At 40.8% G+C, this 25,015-nt stretch overlaps 4 protein-coding genes across 6 annotated transcripts; 2 read left to right on the top strand and 2 right to left on the bottom strand.

Moving 5' to 3' along the window:
* Positions 1-5,158: 5,158 nt before the first annotated feature.
* LOC125073206 (protein Skeletor, isoforms B/C) lies at positions 5,159-9,945 on the top strand. Its single transcript, XM_047683941.1, has 13 exons — positions 5,159-5,301; positions 5,404-5,477; positions 6,648-6,796; positions 6,951-7,193; positions 7,285-7,392; positions 7,463-7,739; positions 7,839-7,985; positions 8,165-8,300; positions 8,375-8,546; positions 8,623-8,830; positions 8,910-9,075; positions 9,144-9,326; positions 9,420-9,945. The coding sequence occupies exons 1-13, from the start codon at positions 5,259-5,261 to the stop codon at positions 9,572-9,574; spliced, it is 2,061 nt and encodes a 686-aa protein (XP_047539897.1). The 5' UTR covers positions 5,159-5,258; the 3' UTR covers positions 9,575-9,945.
* Positions 9,946-11,187: 1,242 nt separating this feature from the next.
* On the bottom strand, positions 11,188-15,624 carry LOC125073204 (protein fem-1 homolog A). Of its 3 annotated transcripts, XM_047683939.1 has the most exons (9): positions 15,304-15,622; positions 14,169-14,388; positions 13,570-14,095; positions 13,273-13,498; positions 13,086-13,186; positions 12,883-13,017; positions 12,595-12,728; positions 12,277-12,411; positions 11,188-12,205 (listed from the first exon to the last, which is right to left on the bottom strand). In XM_047683939.1, exons 1-9 carry the CDS (start codon positions 15,459-15,461, stop codon positions 11,840-11,842), a joined length of 2,001 nt encoding a protein of 666 aa, XP_047539895.1. In that variant the 5' UTR covers positions 15,462-15,622; the 3' UTR covers positions 11,188-11,839. The 3 variants fall into 3 exon arrangements, with proteins under 3 accessions (XP_047539895.1, XP_047539896.1, XP_047539894.1); XM_047683940.1 differs by lacking the exon at positions 13,086-13,186 and having other exon boundaries at positions 15,304-15,624; XM_047683938.1 differs by having other exon boundaries at positions 11,188-12,411; positions 15,304-15,624.
* Positions 15,625-16,357: 733 nt separating this feature from the next.
* On the top strand, positions 16,358-19,210 carry LOC125073099. Its single transcript, XM_047683796.1, has 5 exons — positions 16,358-16,542; positions 17,181-17,477; positions 18,301-18,480; positions 18,551-18,892; positions 19,024-19,210. The coding sequence occupies exons 2-5, from the start codon at positions 17,181-17,183 to the stop codon at positions 19,192-19,194; spliced, it is 990 nt and encodes a 329-aa protein (XP_047539752.1). The 5' UTR covers positions 16,358-16,542; the 3' UTR covers positions 19,195-19,210.
* Positions 19,211-19,294: 84 nt separating this feature from the next.
* LOC125072993 lies at positions 19,295-22,023 on the bottom strand. Its single transcript, XM_047683632.1, has 6 exons — positions 21,492-22,023; positions 21,064-21,195; positions 20,864-20,989; positions 20,651-20,730; positions 19,463-19,597; positions 19,295-19,388 (listed from the first exon to the last, which is right to left on the bottom strand). Exons 1-6 carry the CDS (start codon positions 21,612-21,614, stop codon positions 19,295-19,297), a joined length of 690 nt encoding a protein of 229 aa, XP_047539588.1. The 5' UTR covers positions 21,615-22,023.
* Positions 22,024-25,015: the final 2,992 nt, after the last annotated feature.

Genomic DNA, 25,015 nt, shown 5'->3' on the forward strand with positions numbered 1-25,015 from the left:
CATGTAACTGGTATAAAATCCGAGAGAAAATTTTACTACAAAAACTTAATTTTAATACAAAATTTAATAAATTGATATTATGTTAAACGCAAAATAAAATGTTAAGTAAATTTAACATTATTTCGGTCTAAGTTTATTATTTACTAGAAAATGCGAGTAAGCATATAAAATAATGCTTTCTATATATAATTAATATATAATTTGTAAGTTTGTGAGCTATATACACTCCCAAGTCCCCACGCCGAGTTGCGACCTCGTTTGCGAGCCTGCCTGACAAAATATTTGCTTGCACCGGAAATTAAATCCTCGGCTATAAGAAAGTTTCATCGCATTGCTAAATTTACTTAATTACAAATATTTAATTGCTCGTAGTAATTAAATGCGAATATCAAGTGTTTTCAAAAACTAAATGACATTTAAACGATTGTAACGAATGTACGTACACTAGTATAGTAGTGTAACGTTTGGCGAGTGTCAAGCGTAGCTATCACGCACATCAAGATAATACAGTTGGCACCCCCGCCCGTTGATACTGTAAGGAATCGTTCACATTTCTTATGGCACCAATGTCTATGGGCAACGGTGACCACTTAATATCAGGTGACCCAATTGCTCGTTCACCTACATATTTTGTACAAAAAAAAATTAAATAGTCCTTCTTTTTTTAGTTAACAATAATAACAGAGACGCGTATAAAAAAAAGATTTAATGAAATGTAAACACTTCAAACAACCAATATGTTTTCTGAACAATGGGCCATACCTGTTCGCAAATAAATAAATTATTAAATAATGTTTAATTCTCATTCTAGTAAAACACTAGCAACCCGCCCCGGCTTCGCTCGAGTGCTGATATTAAATATACTACAGAATGTAGTATATATACAACGTCAGTCAGTTCAGGGCCACAATGCACAATGTATTTAAGGTGCTTAGTTAAGATAGGGATTAATGCTGTATTGCTTAAAATCACTTCGTAAATAAGCTATAGCTCTCGTAAAATGTATAGGATAAAAAATGGTTACTGGTGTATGGGTTATCCCTAAGAGGTAAACATAATATACCATCGCGGACTTTATGTAGACCTTTTTAAAGTACTTAATACAGTACTGTAGTACTGTATTCATAGTTTAGTAGTAATTAGTATAATAAACATTTTTTTTTATCTATTACGTAGGGTTGTCGTAAGCGAAAAAAATTTGTTTATTTACGACATCAATTTAGAAACCTCCAAAATTATTAGTGTTTTTCTACTATAATATGTATGTATTACACATAAAAACCTTCCTCTTAAATGATTCTATCTATTGAAAAAAATCGCATCAAAATTTGTTGCGTAGTTTTAAAGATCTTAGAGTACATAGGGACAGACAGACGGCGGGAAGCGACTTTGTTTTATACTATTTAATGATATGTCATGAACGAGTAAAGTTTGTCGTAGAAATAACATGATAAACATCTCAATAGGGAATTCAAAAAGGCTACAAAGTAATATTTTATTTTATCGCCAAAAGCTTTAATTCACAAACTTTCTCAATTTCTGAGAAAACGACAAAAGTTGAACAATATCTTGATAAGTTTATTCTAAAACATTAATCAAAATTAATATTTTTAAATTCATTTGGACTGGATGAAACAAAAATGATCGTAGGTAAAAAAATGCCAATTACAGGTATAAGCAACCAAAAAAATGCCAGGAAAAGCCATCGAATATCGCGAGCTCACTAAGGATTTAAAATTTCATTGTTAAAATGATTTGTTGACTGTTTTATCTGTTGGTACAGTAGTAGCGACCCATGCCGGTTTCGCACTAATGCAATTTATTAATAATGAAAATGAAAATTGCGCTCGCCAAGAAAATAATAAATAGGTAGATACAGTTACTTTATGATTTTCTAAAGTATCATTCGTACATATTATATGCCCAAGATAACATACATATTTAAAATTAATAAATATTTGGATAGAAAGGCTTCGTAAATAGACGATAGAATTTTACTGATTTGAAATACTTAGATAAAAATATTTACTAAGAGCGAAACAATATTAGATGAAAGACATGAAGGTATTATCGCGGACTTTTCTGAAGGCTTTGTGGTGAAAAATGTTGTGAATACTAAGGTTTAGCTAGCGTTAGCCATGTAAACTTAAGTAGATAAATTAAAACTATTAAATCTTACAAAATTTGTAAACAAACATCCAATGAGATTTTCGGTCTGAACTGATTCGAATAAACGTTGGTAGGGGTTAATATCCTTAACAGTAAATATTTTTGCAATAAACGTCGTAGCGTTGATCGCTCATATCAGATACCAATATTAATTAAGTATTTTGGTCAGAATAACGTGTACAATGCATTTGAATAGATTAACGTTATTCTGCACGTATTATATTAATAGAAAGTATTAATACATTTTATAAATAAATGGAAGTAAGATTTTTGAGATGGTGCAATGGACCCTCACGTGGATGAAGAAATTGTAACTAATTTATGTTAAAACTCCTAATATAATATTTATCGAGCAAGAATTGCAAAAGTGCAGACTACTTGCCTAACCTGCGTAGGTTTGTTTTGTCTGTTTTACGAGGAAGTGTGTAAACTATTAGCGACTGAGCTGCTAATGTCACTGATTTAACTTTGCGAAATTAAATGAAGCAACTCAACAAACACGGACGAGTTCGACTTTCGTTTGATTCGTGTGGCAATTGTGATATTTTATGTAAGAACAAATCGTTGTTTATAATACTAACCTAACTTTTAATTATTCTAAACGAGCAGTAAAGTCAAGTCAGAGGTCAGTCCCGGAAGAAAATAACTAAATGTAAATGTAGATACAGGCACAAGAAACATAAATCTTAGTTCCCAAGGCTAGTTATTGTCGATATTGTATATTGTCGATGCAAGGAATGGTAAATATGTTAGATTGTCTATGGGTAGAAGTAAACGAAAGCGGACAATACAATAAACGGAGTGTAGGTATGCACGATTCTTGATCTAGTGACATACTACCCACTAAAAATAGCCGCACCCTCTCTGTCGTAGTGAGGTACCATAGGATCATTGACGCTCCGAAGACTGGCCCGTATATTATGTATAAGCAGGTATCTAATAGCACGCGTCCGCTGAGCCATGTGAGCGGCTTTCATTTATAATTATTACTATTAATATTTGGGATTCATAAATCAAATAACCGTCGTAGTGCCTGGTTGTCTACTACCGTCCCTATATTCCATAATACCACCAGAAGAATTTTACAATTTCCTATCGTTCACGTAACTTGTACTGTAATAGTGATTTAAAGCACCACTGCTGATAATATACCATTAATAGCTGTGAAGCAGCAGTTATGTAAAAAACATAATAATGTGGAGGTTGCCGCTTCCTCAACCTCAATGATAACCCCTGAATTTCTTGAAAATCACAAATTAACTTCCTAGTATACTACGTTTCTGTCTCTCACTGTACCTAAAATTTGACGCAGCGAACTTATTATCTTCTACAAATACCGGTTAGAGGTCTCAGGCATAAAACGAAATAAAGTATATTCATCAATAAATTTGGAAATCGTTTATTTCCTTTGTCATTGAAAATATAATTCAAAACTGAACAATACTTTATTGGGGCGATGAGACGGCGTAGTAAATGATATTATTAGGCGTTGTGAGTTGTGACGAGCTCAAATAGTGAAAGCGACCTGAACACATTTGTAAGATTTGTAATCAGACGGTTTTTGCGAAAATAATCCAATCCACACTACATTCATTTTGAGTAATTTGACTTTAAATTTAAAAGTAGTATATTTCATTCCATTGCACGTTTTAGATTTTTTTTTTTTTTTTAATATTGGTTGCTTACTTTCGACTCTTAGAAATGGTTCTCTTATAAATTGATAAACGAGCAATAGAAACTACTTGGATCATATTGCAGTCAAATAATTTATAGATAAAATAAATTAAAAGAGTTCAAAAATATTTTTTTAGAACTTCTCACCATATTAGTCGATATCTCAAAATATCTTTTTTTAATTTTATAAAGGTAATGTTACGGAGAGAATTACGTGAAGAGCGAGTGTGGGAAAAAAATTAGTGTGTAGAAAAAAATGAGCATCATTTCGAACAAGGGGCGGGTAATGTATGAATCAAAGACCTTTCCCTTAAATTTACCATTAGGTATATGTAGTTATGAGTTCACAGGATTTAATCCTTATTTGCGGCACTGGTAATTCTAATGTGTAAATAATACAGGTGTTTTTATTACAATCAACGTTTTCGTTATTTCAAAAATATAATGATGCAGTTTTCTTTTTAATTTTAACAAAGTTGAGCCCGGAACTATTTTGATTACTTATTGCCAAATATCAGCGCTGTGATTCTTACATCGAATATTATCTTATACAAAGATCTTAACAATAATTTTATATTTCGCAAGAGCATTTAACTGTTCGATAACTGGGAGCTAATTGCTGGCAGTTTCTGTTAAACGGCTCGTTTCCGTTGCGACATCAGACGAGTCGGCCTCCGCCAGTGCCCGGTCTATAGCCAAGTACCGATACCGCCGGTGTAGTCCATGACCGCCCTGAAATGTTAACACAGATGACAAATTTGCATAATACTACCAAACGAAAACCCAAATTTTTAAATAAAACAAACCTATATGCAGAATAAATTGCACTCTGTCAATACAGTTAAGAAATTAAGAGAGTGTCTGCGCAGAAACGTCGGGGGACATAACATGTGTTAGATTCTAAGCAATTGACACATGGCATACATCTTGTAGTCTCCTTGTACCTTTGGCAAATGTAACTCACCCTGCCGTTGGACTAGTTACACGTGGGTCTTCCTTACATACATTTCTTTAAATCTATAGTCGCTGTATTCTTTACGATTTATTCATTAATGTTTATAAGTTCTATTTTTGTGTTGTATATTTATATTTTTTCCAAATATTCATAAACATTTTGATTCTTTAACATAAATTATTGCTAGCAACACTAAAAGCAAAGCCTTAATGTTTTCTCATTCGCCATTAAGTAAAAGTGAAAGTTCAATACTTGTGATTGGTGCTTTTCTACGCCGTTACAACGAACGGCCAATCATGTGAACGACCTTGCTTAGTTTATCGTAACGAGAAACATACTCGCCAAGTGACATGTCAAATCGCTAGAGAACCGGAAGTAAACGTGCGCGAAGTGATTATAAAGTTTTTACCAATGTTTTGACTGAGAAAGTTTTAAAAATACTTATTTTGTAGATTTTAAGATGTATTCAATATGTTTGTTACTACTAGTACTTGTCGCACAAGGTACGAATATATACCTCGTATATTTATTTAAAAAAAACAATAGCAACTTTCACTATTTATAAATATTTAAAGTTAGAGCTCATAAAATGAATTAAATTCCAGACTGCTCGAGCCAAGATGATGTGGGACCTTACAGAGGAAAGTTTATAGGAAAACTAAATTCTTATCATCACCAGGTAAATACATGAAAACTTTCACTAAGTGGACCTTTAGTTTGACCATGGCACTGAGTGAGTCACTTGAAAATACTCTATTCTCAATAGACTAATGTTCATATTCCTGATATTTATATAGTAAGTACTGATGTCAAATTCAACTTTTACAAACTAAAGTGGGTTTTAAATTTTATTGTTTATTTTTTAAACTTTTTTTTAATTTGGGTAAAGTAACTGAAATAAATTAATATATGAAAATTTTTTTTTATTGAATGTCACAATTTAAACTAATGTATTACAGATAATTTAAAAAAATACTAAAAAAGAAACAACTGTTATAAAAATTAAGTAATTGCAACCCTTAAAAGTTTTGTGCGACACAAAGATAAGTTCTCAAAAATATTATCATCTTAAAACATAACATTAACAAGTTTATAATTTACTTATTATTTAATTACTAAACATATTGTAAAAACTAAGTCAAGTTTATTAGACTTAAATAAACAACAACACCAAGTGCTTTTAAAATAACTAAAATAAATAGGAGTATAATACTATAACTTTAAATTAAATTGGATACTAATTATGAGTTTTGTCTGAATCATTAATTCATTGAATGCCAAATTTTCAATAAATTCATCAACATACATCTCCATAAATTAGAAAATATAACAGATATACAGAATACCAATTGCTACTATAGAGTCACCATTTATTTCCAAGTCTTTCCAATAAGTTATATAGATAGAGATTACATAAAATAATAGTTAGAAAAAGTTTGAAAATAAATTTACATTGCATTATGACTATCATTACTCACTATATGCAACAGTATTATATTGCATTTTACAATACAATACTATTCCACTTAACAATTTATAATCACTTCCTCCAAGTTCCAACAACAACTTTGCCGTCACTCAAAAAGTATTTTACCAAATTCATAGTGAACAACAGTAATAACAAACACAGCTATTGATTTGTATTTACACCGCCTGTGGTTGACATTGGCTACAGATTGCTGGAGATGACATTATATTTACATAAAATACACTAATATAAAACTGTAACTGATAAGTTTATATGTAATTAGCTTAACTTACTTGGACACCATTAACTTACAAGTCTGTTTTTTTCTACTAGAATTATATTTATTGCAAATAATTTAAATTATATATTTAATCCTTCCAGGTATCAGGTGATGTGTACGCAGTTGATGATTGGACAATATTACTTGTGGATTTTAATTATGATGGTACGGGGGATGACACGTTTTTCTGGGCAGGAGACTCGGGTAGGCCGGGACCTCTTGGTTTCATTGTGGCTGACCAGCATGGCAAGTATGTTAATACACCGTTTCACTACAATATTTTATTATATTGGGCATTATACTAGTTTATTAAACCACATGACTAAAAAATAACTAATACAATATATTCTTCCATCATTATATATCTGACTACCTGACTATATTATGAATGCTTTAATTTCCAGTACAAATATTCTTGAACGCTACAACAATGAAGAGGTTCATCTAAAGTTACCCGACGGTAAGCGTGTATCGCGCATAACTTGGTTTGCAGTGTATGACTTGGCCTCTCAGAATGCCTTTGGGGATGTATACATACCAGAAGAGTTCGAGGCGCCGGCGCCAAGGACCCTGACGCCATTCGTAGCTGCTCCAGGCGTCAAATTATCTAGTCAGCCTCTCAAATTTATGGATGCTTCTACATTCATGTAAGCGTGTTGATCATATAAGAATATTACACCTACACAAGCCACAACTTGGAAGTATCAAGTTTAAGTGTTCGTGCATTAATATCTCTAGTATCCCCGAGTTTCACTACGACGGCAGCGGGGAGGAGGTTTACTTCTGGACGGGTGTCGGTCCGCAGCCTTCGTCTCGAGGAAACAAGATACCCGACGAGGACGGATAGTGAGCCCCTTGTTTAAATTTTGTCGCCATCGATGAAGTTCAATGATCTAAGTCACCGACGCCGCAACAGCCTGGAGCCGCTGCGCGCGTACGCCGGCGAGGACGTGAGCCTGTCGCTGCCGGGCGGGCGCACGGTGTTCGACGTGGACTGGATCGCGCTGTACGACGTGCGCGCGCGCGCCGCGCTGGCGTCCGTGCTCGTGCCCGACGCGCTCAACGTGCCGCCCGCGCACGTGCGCACGCACCCGCACTCCTCCGCGCTGCCGCACTGCCACCAGCTGCACAGGGACTACCAGGTCTCGTGGGAAGTCTTCGGCAATCAGATCACGATACAACTGGCCGCGCTGGTGACGATCCTTCCTTTTAGTTTCATTAATGCATCCGATGAGGTCGAAGTCTATCTCGGCGCCACGGTGACGGTGTAACGATCCGAGCGCGGTTCGCAGCTGGACGAGGACGAGTACATGGCGTTCGGCATCTCCGGCTCGTCGACGCGCTCGCAGATGTTGGGCGCGGACGTGGGCGTGGCCTGGTTCGACGCGCGACTGCAGCGCGGGCTCGCCACCGACTACAACATCACCGCGCTGGCGCCCGTGAGTACCCACGAGAGTGATACTTGATGTTCCAGGTCGAGGAGCGAGTGACGTGTTATATTTAATATTAATTGTTTATCGATAGGCGGCAGAATTATTCGTTCTTATCTATGGTCGAATTCAGATAAACAGACATACATAACGGGATGTAAATAAATATGTCCCGTCGCTCCGCTCAGTGCGTGCAGGTGCTGGGCCAGTGGCGCGGCGTGTGTCGCGATGACCGCGTGGGCGGCCTGGACTCTCACCAGGTCATCAGCGCCAGCCGCGACCAGGGTCTCACCGTCGTCAGGTACCGTCGCGGCCTGCAGCCAGGTACCGATCGTTCTCCTTACACTTCCTTCGTTATCATTCAAGTAAAAATAATCACCCCTCGTATCCGCGCACAGGGGAGGAGCTGGACCGCGAATGGCCCCTCGACCGCTCCGTGTTCGTCGTGTGGGCCATCGGCGGCCTGGACCACGCGCAGGAACCCGCCTTCCACCGCCTGTGGCCCGCCAGCGACATCCAGCTCGTGCTGAATCAGAAGGACCCCGCCAACGACTGCTTCGACTTCACCGTGTGAGTAGCTTTCGGCGGCGACGGCCGGCGGCTCCGGCGACGGCTCCGACGGCGGCTCTGACGGCGGACTGTGCAGGGGGGCGCGCGCGCGGGCGGCGGGCTGGGAGCGCGCCGAGCTGTTCGACCCGGCGCTGCGCGTGTTCCGCGCCACGCTGGGCCCGGCGGGCGGCGCGCGCGGGCTGGCGGCGCGCGGCGCGGGCGCGGCGCCGGCGCGCGCCTGGTACGTCAACGGCCAGCTGGCACCCGACCTGCAGCTGCGGCGGGGCCTCGTCTACACCTTCCTGGTGAGCCGGTCGCCTGCGACTCGCCCGTCTGGCGGCGCCGTCCCGTCCGTGGGCAGTGATGGATCGCTCGATCGCGCAGGTGAGCGGCGGTGACGACCCGCACTCGGCGGAGCTGTACCACCCGCTGGTGATCACGGCGGAGCGGCACGGCGGCCTGGAGCGCCTCGACGACGCCACGCAGCGCGGCGTGCGCGTGCTCGCCGGCGCCCGCCACACGCGGCGCGGCAGACTCAGCCCCACGGCGGGTGAGTAGCGCGCGCCCGGCCCGGCCCGGCCGGCCCGGCGCGAGCTGACGGCTCCGTGCGCGTTGCAGCGGGCGCGCTGTGCGTGGGCGAGCGGGCGGCGGGCACGGACGCGCGCCGCGACGCGTTCGACACGTTCCGCGCCTTCAACCGCTCGCTGCGCTGGCAGTGCTCGGGCCGCGCCGCCCCGCTGACGGTGACGCCCAACTCCTCGTGGCCCGACCGCGTCTACTACCACTCCTTCACGCACGCCGGTAACTATGCTTGGCGTGTTGTAGTACACGATAATTTAGAATCGCAAGAATTGCACGTGACCAACGGATGGCTGTTGTTTATTTGTCCCGCAGACATGGGCGGCCGTATCTTCGTGGTGGACCGTCACCGCCGTAACATTGCGCGAACCTCGGCTGCCGTTATCTCCGTCCCGCTCCCGTTCGTGGTCGTCACTATCGCCGTTTCGCTCGCACTTGCGCGCCGACCCGACGTCACGCGGATTTTTTGATACTTTGATAACAACTCGAAAATATGTCGATTAAATATAATTTGCGCTTCCGCTTCTCTTGTGCGAAAGACGGACAGTTTTGTCGGCATTTCGCAAAGGTTTTACACGTTACAATTTACAATTCTTCACAGGGTTCTCACTTGGGGCCGAGAATGACTCTCGACGTGAGTATTTAAACATTGACACGGTTTTCGTTATTTATTTTTAATGTAGGGAACTTATATACCTATAAGAATTTGCTCAACACTGCCCAAGCCGTCCAGACGTGAACAAACCCACGCCCGCAATACTCGTAGATATAGAAGCGTCGTTAATAGAGATCTCTATGTATACATTTGTAACTATTTTGTAAATAAAATACTACAATTACTGATCATGTTTTATTTTGACTAGAATTACATAGTACATAATTAATATCTAACCGCACTCTACGGCCACAGCGTATTGGCTTAATGTTCGGTCGGAGAGTTTCTGGCTTCGACTTTAATTAATTTAATTTTATATTTCAGTTATTATTAACGCGAATTACTACAAAAATTAAGCTCATGTCAAAAAAACATTGATAAGAAAGGCATATTTATTGCTGTCTATAGAAATTAATTGTACTTCACGGATATACTGATAATAAAACGGTTGGAAAAGAGTAAAAACTGAGTTTCTTGTCGGTTCTGTAACAAACAAAAAAGTTGGTCCGGATCTTTTAGTGTAATGGTTATTGAAATCATAAGACTAGCTAAATTTTTTATGAAATATTTTTTTTGAAAATTGAATTATAGGAAATATTCGAAGTGATTTTAAATAGACATTCTGTTAAAGACATTAGAGGAATTATAACCTCAAAACTAACAAAATATTTACATTCGAAATGTAATTATTTAAAAAAAAAAAAAAATGTTTACTTACATCGAAATAGTTTTCACAGAAACTTTTGACGCAATTCGATTTTCTTTGGAACGTCTTACAAATAGTTTTCCGGAGTTTTAACGACGTATTCGTACATTTGGGAGCTGCACATCATTTGTAACTCATTTTGTTACATAAATCACTGTTAATGTGTAAATTCAATCGCATTTTCGTTTGCAACAAATGTATATGAATTATATGTGCCAAAGATTACAATAAGGCAAGTGACATCATCTACCCCATTGCAGCGCCATATTGTCAAAGTAGCGTTTTGGCGCGCTATTTTAATATTGAAATTTTAATTTGATATTTTTCAGCATATATGTACCAGAATTAAAAAAAAAAAGAAAAAACAACATTTACTGGATTCCTTAACCTCTAAATCATATAAAATGGATTTTAAAAACCTGTCAAATAGTATATTCAACGCTGTAACATAACGATCCAAAAGTGCTTTTATGCTTTGCCTACTTTGTATTGCTTGAGCCTACTTTGTATGTGGACACACGAATGAAAAATTAAATTAACGTGAGCTAGACAGAGCTGGTTCAATTTTGTCAATTATTATGATATAAAACTTCGCTATCGTCTATCATAAATGGTCCTTCGAGTCGGATAATGCTAGTGGAACTGTATTTGTGACATGTCAGCGATGTAATTCTTATCATTATGATACAAATAACTAAACTTGATATTACAACTAAATGAGCTCCAATGGTACAATAAGGATGTTTATTCCACCTATAAAAAACAATATAACATCGTCGCGATACAAAAGCCACTATAGTTCCACTTAAAACTGGATATAAGCATATGAGATCGAGTAATATCATATATTAAAGCAATATAAACCTTTCATGGAATTTCATTTAATATTATACTACGACGATAAGAGTTCCCTCGAGTTCTAGAAGCTGTTGAATTATATTAAATTCGAAAGTAGCAAAAGATTTTTACATTTTGTTATTGTCAAATTTAACACCATCACCGGCTACAATAATTAATTTTAATTTTTTAATTATCTTCTCGAATAATACCCCGCAGTGGAGACTACCTTTATCGCGTCGTCACTGAAATAAAACCTCACAGATAAATCATTAGCGCGAGCTATCGTCATACTGAACCACGAGCGCTTGCGGCGCGGCGCGGCTCACGCGCGGTGCAGCTCCACGAAGGCCAGCAGCGCTTGCGGCGCGGCGCGGCTCACGCGCGGTGCAGCTCCACGAAGGCCAGCAGCGCTTGCGGCGCGGCGCGGCTCACGCGCGGTGCAGCTCCACGAAGGCCAGCAGCGCTTGCGGCGCGGCGCGGCTCACGCGCGGTGCAGCTCCACGAAGGCCAGCAGCGCTTGCGGCGCGGCGCGGCTCACGCGCGGTGCAGCTCCACGAAGGCCAGCAGCGCTTGCGGCGCGGCGCCGGGCCCCGCGCGCACGCCGGCCGCCAGCAGCGCGCGCGCCGCCAGACACGCCAGCGACACGTGCCGCAGCACGCACACGCGCGAGCCGCGGTTCTGCAGCACCATCTCGGCCGCCGACTCGCCGAACCTGTTGGGCTGGTCCAGGTGCGCGCCGCCCGCCAGCAGCTCCTCCACCAGCTCCGTCGAGAAGTTGTACGGCACGGCGGCCACGTGCAGCGCCGTCGAGCGCGACTCGTTGCGCACGCGCGGGTCGGCGCCGCAGCGCAGCAGCAGGCCGGCCACGGCCACGCAGGGGAACACCGGCTGCCGGAAGAACTGGAACGACCGATCTCACGCGTCACGTCCCGTCCCGTCCCGTCCCGGCGCAGGGCGTCAGTTTCACTCACCGGCACGTCGATCAGCTCGGCGAAGTACGTGGAGCGCATGACGTTGAGGCGCGACACGCACAGGTGCAGCAGCGTGTCGCCCGTGCGCGCGCTGCGCACGTCGGCGCGCACGAGGCGGCGCACGTGCTCGCTGAGCTGCGACACGTATTGGGTACGAGGTAGACAAAACACGACCATAGTACAAACGATATCGAAAAATATCAATGTTAAACTTCGATATTCCAAAGTCGGGTGCCTAATTCATATGTCATCCCTTACGGGTACACGACTCCTCGGCGGGTTCATTATAGTTTCTTTCGAGTACCCAAGACGACTCACCTCCTGGAAGTCGCGGGCACAGGTGGCGGTGGCGAGCAGCAGATACAGCAGGTGAGACGCACAGCGCAGGGCGCGGTCGAAGGCGTCGGCCTGCCGCTTGTGCACCGGCCGCGCCAGCAGCGCGCGTCGGCTGGCTGCAACACGAATCACCACTGACCTCCGACACGTTCACACCCGCCCCCCCGCGAACTGCTAGTGTTATCTATCGGCTACGGTTTTTACTGCGATTATAAAAGTGCGCCGGATAATTGTTTCTAAATAATTGACGTGACCGTCAATAGAACTCACGCGGGAGATTCTCGGCCACCAGCCGGAACACCCGCAGAACGTCGGAGTATCGCGGCACGCCGGGGGGTCGCTCGAGGCGCCCGCTCGTCACGTCGAGCATCAGCTTCGTCAGCGCGCTCGCCGCGTGGCACGTTTCTGCACGGACACACAGGTTAGCCTCGACCGACTCGACCCGTCCGGCGCCCGTCGACTCGCTCACCGACCCGTGAAAAGCAGCGAGTCCTTCCGTATGCGAATCTGCAACGCACAGGTCCAGAGGTCGAAGCAGCGCTGATAGCTACCCGAGTCGGCGTACGCCGCTCCCCTGTGAGCAGAGAGCAGAGAGTCGGTCAGCGGCGAGGGATCCCGCGGGCGCCGACGAGCGACTACACCGCACCGTACCGTACGTACCGATACATGAGGCGGTACACGGCGTCCTTGTGCGAGGCGCCCAGCACGCGCGCCGCCACCAGCAGCGCCTGCGTGCGCAGCTCGTCTATGTCCAGCGCAACCGCCTCCAGCTGCTCCAAGCTGCGCCACTCGGACGCGCCGCCTAGCGCGACCTCCGCCACCGTGGCCAGCCCCGCGTCGTCCGCGGCGCGCTTCTGCAGGATCACGCCGTGCGAGTGGCGGATGGCTGCGGGAACGAGACGTGAGACCCGGTCGTCACTCCTCACCCCCCCGGCCCGCGCGTCGCTCGGCTCTCACCGGTGGCGCGGCGCCAGGACGCGAGCGCGGCGTCCGCGTCGTTGAACTCGTCCAGCTGCGTGGCGCCCAGCAGCTCGTAGGCGTCGGCCACGCGCGAGGGCATGTAGCGCACGCGCGACAGCAGCAGGTTGACGATCTGCGTGGCGCCCTTGACGCAGGCCGTGCGCAGCGCGTCGTCGCCGGCGCGCGAGCACAGGTGCGGAGACGCGCCGCGCTGCAGCAGCAGGCGCACCGTCTCCAGCCGGTGCTCTTGGATCGCATAGTGCAGCGCCGTCTTCAGCTGCATGTCGCGCGCGTCGACCCGCGCGCCTCGCTGCAGAAGGTACGAGCACAGCGGCACCGACTGCACAGAGTTTATGAGACAAGTACCGCCGTTGTAGTTGGGCCGATGGATTGCCGCGCCTCGCTCCACCAGAAATTTCACTACATCCAGGTGCGTCATGAAGCAAGCGGAGCGCACCGGCGTCGAACCGCTGTCGCTGCCCGCGTTGATGTCGGCGCCCGCGTCGGCGAGGATGCGCAGGATCTGCGAAGTACACGGGTCGACTCGTACAATGCGGCACCCCTGTGTCGGGGGCGGTGTGGGGGCGTCGGGTTACCTGCATGCGGCCGGCGACGGCGGCGCACCAGAGCGGCGTGACCGAGTGCGTGGAACGGTCGTGTGGCACCTCGTATACGCCGCGCTGCTCAAGGTCGGCGTTGCAGACGTACACGAGATACTCCACCAACTCCACGTTACCGCGTCGACAGGCCACGAACAGTGGCGCACAACCATCACGCGTGCGACTGCATATAACACGACGGTGCTCTGGACGAATCCTAATGACAACATTTTATGTTACTAAATTATAAATTTGTCATGCTACAGCTTGCTTTAAATATGATGTTCTTCTACTTCCTTACTATTACTTCAATTGGCATTACTTCTATTGCACAAATCAGAGATGTACTTTGAAAATTTATGATATATGGCTATTTTCTGTTAATAAAAGTTGTTTTGGATTTCGGTTCAAAAGTCTGGTTTACCTAATGAAATTTCGAACAGGTAACAATTTAGTTTTTTCTATTTCAAAGGTTTTGTAGATAAATAAAGCATTTGTATAATGTTTATATTCTATAATTGAAAACACACCCATATAACTATATTTATTCATATATATTTGCAGGTTCCAACACACTGAATTTTAATGTACTTAATTTGGGTTTATAGTTGATCCTGTGCTTGGCAGCGAAGGAAAATAAAGTGAGAAAACCAGCTTTTACTTAATCTCACCGAAATTCTATCACATGTGTATCCACTGACCCGCATTGGATGTGTGACCTGCAGTGCATATCGGAATTATCTCCAAACCTTCTCTATTTAATTTAAGACAAAATTATTTTCTTCGTTTTTTAATGCTTAAGAAAATTTATTAATCTATTACTACTATATAGTTATTGAACTATTGTGAGTATTTTTCATTACTGATTTCGCTAACTTTATACAAAGGATCTTGTTTAAAATGTACAATTTACCCGAAAATAAAAAACAAAAATTCATAATAAAAAAGAATCATATTATATATGTTAATAATTTGGATCAAGGAATAGACTCGAAAATATATTTATAATTTATTCTAAGTATAGAGTATAAGGACGGAATAACAATGTAATAGATATAATACGCATTAAAATCTACTAACATTTATATGGAACAATAAACGTCTGAGCTGAATTAATGCAATGTCTTGTTACCTCTCCAGTATTTTGCGAAGACGAGCAGAGAGACGAGCCCCTGGGGGATTGTGCTTGCATTCTTCTATTAAATCATTAAAGGCGGCTTCGTGGTCATCTAGTTCCGAGTCCCGGAAATCTCTGTTATTGCTGTTATTATCACTACTTTCGTCCCACATCGTGGTCTATGATAGTAAGATTTTATTTACATATTATACGATATTATTTTATTTGTATGTAACGCTGTAATTATGTTATCTACGGATGTTATGATAAAATATCAAAACAATGAACATACGCAACCGGTAGTTAATTATATAGTGATTGAAAATCCAATTTGTCAAATGATTATTGACATAATATTATTGTGTATCGAATTTTTTTCTTTTCTTGGCGGAATAGCGATTGAGTGCAAATTATTCTGCCAATGTCATATAATATTATATACACTTAAGAAAAGATTATTTTGGTTCCAAAATTTGTATTTTTTTAATGATGATATGAATATAATATTAATAATATAACTCGACAGTAAATATGTGAGACAATTTGATAAATACAATATATTGAATAAAATTATTTTTGCGATGTTACACATTACAAGAGAGAGCATATTCAGAACCTTGCATGGCATTAGCATGCATTACCTGGCATTTTCACGCCAATTAATGTATACAAGAATACATATGTATCTTAACTTAATTGTTTATAAACAATATGAAACGTTGAGAATCGTTAATTTAATTGTACGCGCACATGTACTTTCAAACCGATTAAACTGTTTAGCACACAATTTTATTGCTGGGGACACCAGAATAATACACTTAAATTGTTGGAATGGGTTAAAAGATTTATAAAAAAAAATCTTAATATTTTATCATGCTTTATAAAAAAAAAGTTATCAATACTTATCCTTCACGTCATCTACTAACACAGTTTTCTTCTGTCAGAGTCAATTTTGCTATACCCTGTTCAAGTCACAATAAACGACATTTGACAGCAAATTGACGCGATGTCATTGGTCTATAATATTCATTATTTAATATTATTATTCATTATGGATTTGCGTCTTGCGATAAAATGACGTTTTGAACGTCGACGAAACTTATCGGAATTTTGGAAGTAAAATTAATGCGGAAATAAGTGGTTAAGTGCAATAGTTGTATTATAAATAAATATATATATATATTAATCATAGACTTTAGTAGTGTACAACATAGTTGAATTATTAGCAAATTGCATGAAATACGTAAATCTGAGGTTTGTTTATCTTTTTTCCTACTTCCATTGAAATAGGCTATAGATGTAGTGCAAGTATTGATTCAATTGGTTTTGGCACCTGTTTTTTTAAAGTATTCAAAATTATTATCAACAATTGGTCAGTAAAAGAACTGGTAGAAAATTGTGTCTTCTAACGATCGAGAGATCGTTATCGCCTCGATATGACAACTTACGTTTGAAACTTTAAATCAGATTAAAAAAAAAAAACAAATTTCCCGGATTCCGATCGCAGCGCTAGCTCCCAGTTCCAATCTAAACAATCTAGGGATGCTTAAACCATCCAAAAACGTTCATCAAAATTGGCCCATACAGTTAAAACAGCTCACTTATAGAAAAAATAAGTATATTTATATAAATAAAGATGTTTTCTTCAATCAAAAGTTCTTTTAGTTTAAAATAAGTCCAATACTTCAAACATTTACCTTTACTTAACATTTACCTTTATATAAAATATTATGATCTATTGGAAAGAGTTAGTTATTAACTGCAATATATCAAAATCATAAGTTATCCTTAACTGTTAATAGTGAACTAATAAGAGATATCAAATGATAGTTTACGATGAGATTATAGGATAACTCTCCAAGTGTGTTTAATTTTTATGTTTTAATTTCAAGATGACCAAGATCAACAAACTCGATGTAGGCCTGGAAATGGAAACACTACAGGAAGAAAATAATATTACTTACCCCGATTTAAGCTTGAATGATTTAAAAATTCAAATGCAAAAACTTAAAGCGCTGAATAATGAATTCAAAATAGAAAACAAGCCAGCTATTGTGGAATACCCTGCCAAAGATATAATTGAAAAACTAATAACTGACCTCTTTGAATATGATACTAATTTTCTTAAAGACTATCATAATGTTCTTCAAAGTAATGACACAGCCAGTATAAAAGAGGTTACAAATAATGTAAGATTTTTTTTATTTTATTTTTGATGTTATTGTAAAAAAAATTGAAGTAATGTTTATAATAGTTGTAATAATCTATAATTACCTAATAAGTTTTTAAAATAATGTAAAGCAGGAGCTTTACACACCAGACCTATTTAATTTTTGAATATAACAGGTAATAAATTGGCAATTGTGCCACATCCTGGTTAATGCTCACCACGTCTAGTAGACATTGGTACTGTAAGAAATAATAACCAAGCCATTCATTGTCATTGCACCACCAACCTTGGGAACTGAGATGTTATGTCTCTTGTGCCTGTAGTTACGATGGTTCATTCACTGTTTAAACTGGAACAAATACTAAGTATTGCTGATTGGCAGTAGAATATGTGAAGAGTAAGACACTTATAAGCAAATATTTGTAGATCAAGATGCCATTTTTTTTAAATATATTGTCTTTTATTTTTAAAATTACTGTTACAGGTTGTGCACCCGTGTAATTTTTTTGAGCTTATATATAAATGTTTCCTAGTTTTCTTGTAGTCTAAATTATGGAAGGTAAAATATTCATGTACTTACAGAATTTTTAAGTTAATATTCTCCATATGGCACTCATCACTTTCCTACACTTAATTCAATTGTTCCTTTAAATTGTATAATTTTCAAAGAAAATACTAAGGTAGACGAAAGTTTCTCGTCAAAAGTAATTTTGTAGTATTCTTCTCTTACAAATATATTATTAGGCACTTATTATTATTAGGCGCTTAGATTTACCATACCAAAGAAAACATTAAGTATCTATCTATTAGTCTAATGAAATGTACAACACAATGATCGTCAGATACTGTCGAGCATACAGCAAACGATAAGACATCAGAGGAGCACGGGAAAGCCACTCAACGAGTGGGCGAAGGTGACGCTGGCGGCCTGGCTGTCGGCGGCCACGCTGTGGAGCGCGCCGCGTGTACCAGAAGCCGCCCGAACCTTTCAGAGCTTGCTCGACTCTATGGACGCTAACGAGGTACCGCCGACGTCGCGACCCTCCACGGCCGCTCGCTAGGTCTTCGTTATAGTGCATACGAACGTCGCAGATGAAGCGCGTCGCAGAGATGTGGTGGCGCTCGGTACCCGTGGACGCGCTGCTCGAGCTGGCGGCGGTGGCGCGCGCGCCCCCCGCGCCCCGCGCGCTGGCCGACATGCTGCTGCGCGCCGCGCTGCACCAGTTGGCGCCGCGCGGGGCGGCGCCGCAGTGGGGGGCGGGCGCGCTGCAGGCGGCCGAGCTGGAGGACGCGGTGGGCCGAGTCGGCGCCGGCGCGGAGCTGCTTCGCGTAGCGGGGCGCGTGCTGGCGACCGACCCCAGCAAGTCGCTGCTGGCGTGCCTCGCGCACCTGCCGTGCGGGGGCGGCGCTAGCGATCGCTGCGAGCGTTTGCAGGTGACGACCTATCACATCTTCCATCCTTGTTTCGGATTAAACTTTCTTTCCTCTATGACGACTGATTTGGATATATTTTTATTTACGTTTACGGCAAAAATATATTGATATATATTCAAAAAAATTCGCAGATCAGCGTTAGCGTACCGAAGTTCCACTTGTTGTTCGGCGAGGGTGGGACTCGATTGAAAAGCAAGAGGGGACGCAAAAGAAAGATCGACACGTCCAGTATCGACGACGCCGTCGACGTCGATATTCGCCAACGTCTCAGAAAAACTACACCACGTCGTTACAAACAATAAAAATATTTAATCACAACTTTCTTTCAAAAATGAGATTCCTCTCGGGTACGTTAGGGCGTATGTCCGTCGTCGCGGCGTCCGTCTCCGTCGCGCGATCGCCTCACGCCAGCGGCAGGTCCACGCCGAGGCGCACGAGTGGAAGCGTCAGCGCCGCACCGCACAGCGGGCGCTCGTACGCCGCGCGGCACTCCCACCTACGACAAGCGCGGCGTCATAGCGCGTCGCGAGCGGCGAAACGCGGGTTACGCCGCGCGCGCGTCGCACTCACCCGGCGGCGTGCAGCGCGGCGCGCGCGGCGGCCTGCAGGTGGCTGAGCGCCGCCTCCAGCGCCTCGAGCCCGCGCGCCGCCGCCGCCCGCCGCGCCGCGCCCGCCAGCGCGCGCGCCACTCCTCGCCCGCGCCACCTGCGCAGAAATCGTCTTCTAGTTTAGCTGACACACTCTGGCCGTAGCGAAGCCTTCGATGGCGTATGGACGGAGCGCTTCCTTCGAAGCTTCCTTTCTATGGGCTTCCTGGGAAATTATTCGACTGGATCACCAGCATTTTGGCAGATCAGTCGTCGACGATGCATGCTCTGACTTAAAATTCCTAAATTCTGGTTGCGTATTATCACCTCCTATGTATATATACTGTATAACAATGAGTTATTGCAAATTAGCATTATTCACTGCTATGCAAACGACAGCACAGTAGACACCTTATACACCTTATGCTAATATTTCTCGGAAACACGTAGACGAAAACCGAACCAAAATGGTGTCTTTTATGAATTTGGATTTTTGAAATTGTTTGGATTAATCCCGGCTGCTTAATTTCACCTTTGGACATCGCATCAGAATTCGAAGTTTCATCATGCACCGAAAATCCACCACAGCGCGCTGCGCGACTTTTAAGATATTTTCTGCCTCACACAATAAGGTATTCTACTTTGTTTAAAAAAGTATTTCAAAATGTTGATTTTCCTACTCAGAATCCACAAAAAAAAACACGTTTTCCTGCCATAAAATTAAATTTTAAATATTTTTTTATTCCCGCAAAAACGCAGTTACTCATTTTGGTGACGTCACATTGATAAAAACGACAAATGTGTATGTACGACTGACTCATTCAACATTATAAATATTTGGTCTTTTTAATACGAGCATTAAAACTCCAGAAAAGTTGTTTATCAAAGTGCTAAATGATATTGCTCATTTTCCTTTCAAATTACACCAAATTACTTTGTATTGTTGTGGGGGGGGGGGGTAGAATGTATGTTGAGAGGGTGGCACCTAACCAGACAGGCATAAACAAAGCCCTACCATCAAGTAAACAAATACATTAAGTATTTATTCAAAATTCTTCCAAACAACTTTTTTATATATTTATATATATAAATGTCAAAGATCATCGCAAAGATAAATTACAAATTGGTCAAGAATGCATAATGTCTATTATATATATATATAATTACTCACTCGGGGTGGACAACCATCGCATGCAGCCAGCCTCTGTTATTAGGACCCCAGAACTCTGAGATACTGATGGTACCAATAACCTGAAACATGTTATAACTAATTTTTGTCAATTTATGTAATTTTGTTATATTAAAGGGTTTTATTTTATTTTTATTATATTGTTTTTTCAACAAAACTTTATGTAAAGATAGGGTTAAGTAATTCATAAATTACTTGAGAATAAGCTGAATGTTTTTCTGCAACCAGTTGAATGTGAATCGGCACTCTTTCCGATCTAGGGGTCAATAGAAGACCTCCTCTCACTTCTGCCACAATGCCAATTATCTCTTGATGCAAACTCTTAAAAAAAAGAACATTATTTTTTAAGGATCAATACAAAAAAATAATGATCACTTAGAAGGATGTTGATTTACCTGTGACTGTTTGTATGCAAGTGCATGGTGGACACATACCACGGTCACCGCCACAACTACTGCAGCTATTGGCAGAAGCACCAGGCATGTTGTAGCAGATATTCCACAGAAGATGAACAGGACAGCAGCGGCCAGCACACAACATTCCAATGTCAACTATACTTTTACAATTCATAATTCATCAATAACAACTATAATCCATTGTACTCCAATGTATTAAAATTTATACATATAAAAAAATTATAAAATTATGTACATTGTTGTTTCAAGTTATAACTCAAATATAATATATATTCTTATTTTCTATTAGGTAAATATCTATAGTTTGTCCAGTCTAGACAAATGGTTATTTATTTTCATATGATGTTAATGATACGATTGCAATAAATTATACTAAAATATTGAAAAAATCAAACAAAGTAACATACCTCCTGGAAGAAGAAAAATATAAATGCATCCCAAAAATATCCAGAATAGGCCCGACATACAAGCTCCATGCGTTGCTGTAAATCCTCAGTTCGAGCTTGACGAATAAATATTTCACACGACATTGTCGGTAGCGAGTAAATTATTTGTAATATCACATATAGGTATAATATTTAATACAACTTACAACAACTTTACTTTCACTACAAATGGTTGAACTCATATGTAATCATTATTTACAATATTTATTTTTAAATTTAATTCGTCAAAAAAATCAAATATTAGAATGATTTATGTTTAATATAATATAATGATTTAAAGAGCGCGGAGACCGCAACGTATTCTTACAAATTGAGATAGATTCTTAGGCTTATATTGAAATTTTAATTATAAGAAGCATGCATCAATGCACATTTTATATAAATCTCAAATATTGTGTCACTGAGTTTAAATTTAGTGCCGAATGAGGTATAACTTTACCAAAACTTCAGAAACAAAAATGAAAATTAGAAAAACAGAAATGCCAGTAGTGAGTAGTAGACAGACACTAGACAGTCAGATACAGATAACAGAGCAGTTACCGTCAAAGTAAACTGTCAAAAGGTCGTCTCGTCTCGTTATAATAATGGACGTGGTGGAGTTAAACAAAATGAATTGTATTTTGTGACTTATTTTGAGGAAAATCCGATATTCAATGATTTCATCGGTTAATACAGGATTTTACCCAAAAAATTCGTTGCTTATCTTCTTACAAGTGTGATTTAGATTTTTCTGAACGTAAAATAATATGAAAAAAAACATTAGTAATTAAATATAAGCAATAAAATAATACAAATTATTCAATTGCTTCGAAAGATAGCTGTGTTGAGCGTTTTCTATCGACTATCCACGGTGTATGCTCTGCGGAATTATTCCCTCAAATACCTGCTTCCATTTTCCCTCACAAGTCTACGCTCTCGATGTTAGCGCCTAACTGTGACAACAAATCCATCGCGAAGATATTTGGTAACTCTTTTCTTAGTCGCACAATTAAAAATGGAATTCTCTACCAGCACACGTATTCCTCTCCTCATATAACCTGTTACTTTAAACGAGGCCTGAAGAGGCATCTTGCAAATTATATACATTTTAAAGTAAAATATAAAATTCCAACAATATATAACGCAACCAACATAATATAATGTGCATTGTATTTATTTATTTATTTATCCTTTATTGCACCCAAACTTAAAACTAAAAATTACATTATTGCTACACAAAGTTGCATGAGGTGCAACAGGCGGCCTTATCGCTCAGCAGCGATCTCTTCCAGGCAACCTTTGGGCAGAGGATCATAATATTTACATATATGGGAAGGGTACAGTAATTTAAGTCATAATATAATACTTACATAATATAAAATTACACAATACACAGATAACAATAAATATATATAATATAAATATATACTATAATAAATATTTACATAAATAAATACATAAAATATATATATATAAAAAAAAGGAGATATAACAGAACAAAAAATTATCAACGACAAAACGACTGCTTAATGCAACAAGTAAAAGTCCTTAACCATTCTTTTAAAAACGGCTAACGACTGTGCGCGTCTAATAGCTAAGGGTAGTGAGTTCCAAATTCGAGAAGCTTCAACAGTGAAAGACTTAGAATAATAAGAAGAAGAGTGGGAAGGAATGGAGAGAATTAAATTTTCATTCGAGCGAAGAGCGCGCTTATGAGTCTCCCTGAGGAGAGTGAAACGCTCTTTAAGATAGAAGGGTGTCGCTGGATTAAAAAGAATAGAATAGAGAAGAGTTAAAATGTGAGTATTCCTGCGAAGGCGAATAGGGAGCCACTTGAGTTTTTGGCGAAATTCGGAAACATGATCATATTTGCGTAAACCAAATATGAACCGTATACATAGGTTTTGTAATCGCTCAAGTTTATTTAATTGCTCCTCACTTAAGTTAGTATAACAAGTGTCAGCATAGTCAAGAATAGGTAGAAGGAGAGATTGTGCTAGCGTAACTTTAGTTGTAATGGGTAAAAAGTTTTTCAATCTTCTCAGTGAGCCAATGGAAGAGAATATTTTTTTACTAACCTCATTTATTTGAGGTGCCCACGAAAGGTGCCTATCAAAGATAACACCTAGATTTTTTACTGTTTCACAGATTGGTATGCAGACGCCATCAAAAAGGACAGGTGGTAATTGTTTCCAGTCAATCCGTGAAATAAGTCTCGGGCTACCAATGATAATCACCTTTGTTTTTGTGGGATTAACTCTCAGACCATAGGATTTACTCCATTGACTTATGTGCATCAAATCTTTATTTATTAAATCAATGGTGTCCGAGAGCCCGCTAAATTGAGTCTGTGAATATATTTGGAGATCATCTGCGTACAAGTGGTAGAGAGAAGAAATGTGATTAGTGATAGAGGTAATGAATATAGAAAATAATAAAGGAGACAACACGCCACCTTGCGGGACGCCAGCGCTTAACATACACCAGTCTGAGTTACGACCATTAGTGTATACGCGCTGCCGACGCCCTCGCAAGTAACACTGAAACCAGTCAGTCACCTTAGGAGATATGTTAAGAGAACGTAGTATAGCTAGTAAAATGTCAAAATCGACAGTGTTAAATGCATTACTGAAATCCAGCAGTGCTAACACTGTAATCAGTTGGTTGTCCATACCAAGTCTGATGTCGTCCGTTATTTGAACGAGGGCAGTAGCCGTACTATGACCACAGCGAAAACCGGATTGGAAAGGATTCATAAGGTTATTTTTGGATAGAAAGGGAGTCATTTGTTGATATATAAGACGCTCAAATACTTTTGATAAGAAAGGAAGAATCGATATTGGACGGAATTCGGAGTAACTATTCGGATTGGACTTTTTCGGTACAGGGATTATTTGAGCATCTTTCCAGATCGTAGGAAATGTACAGGATTCTATCGACAAGTTGTAGATAGATGTAATGATAGGAGCTACAAGGTCAATAATGGGAATAATCATTTTACGGCTAATGCAATCTGAACCCACGGCATCAGAGTTGATGTCTAGAATGTTCTTCTTAACATCACATACAGTAAACTGACTAAAAGAGAAAGAAGGAATATTGGGAGTAGAAGACGCTGAAATATTTCTAATAGTGTTTGTTTTTGTCGTACCATCTATGGTATCCGAAGACGAGAAATGCTGGTTAAGGTGATTTATATCCAGATTATTTAAATTTAGTTCTTGACGTGCTTTCCCAATTCCAAGTGTTTCAAGAAATTTCCACACTTTAGAAGGATCATTGTCGGTTAAAGACCGATGAATATGGCGTCGTTGTTGATCTCTACATTGCATGTTGCAGCGATTCCGAATATTTCTATATTTCTCGCGATTTTTATCAGTAGGGTTCAACTTATATTTTGCTTTGGCTACGTTCTTACGATGTTGAAGTTTTTTGATTTCTTCGGTAAGCCAGGGAGCAGGCCGATGTTTTAAGCGTACAGGACGAATGGGAGCATGAATGTCAAA

The sequence above is a fragment of the Vanessa atalanta genome, chromosome 23 (assembly GCF_905147765.1).
Source record: "Vanessa atalanta chromosome 23, ilVanAtal1.2, whole genome shotgun sequence".
In the NCBI taxonomy this organism is placed as follows: domain Eukaryota; kingdom Metazoa; phylum Arthropoda; class Insecta; order Lepidoptera; family Nymphalidae; genus Vanessa; species Vanessa atalanta.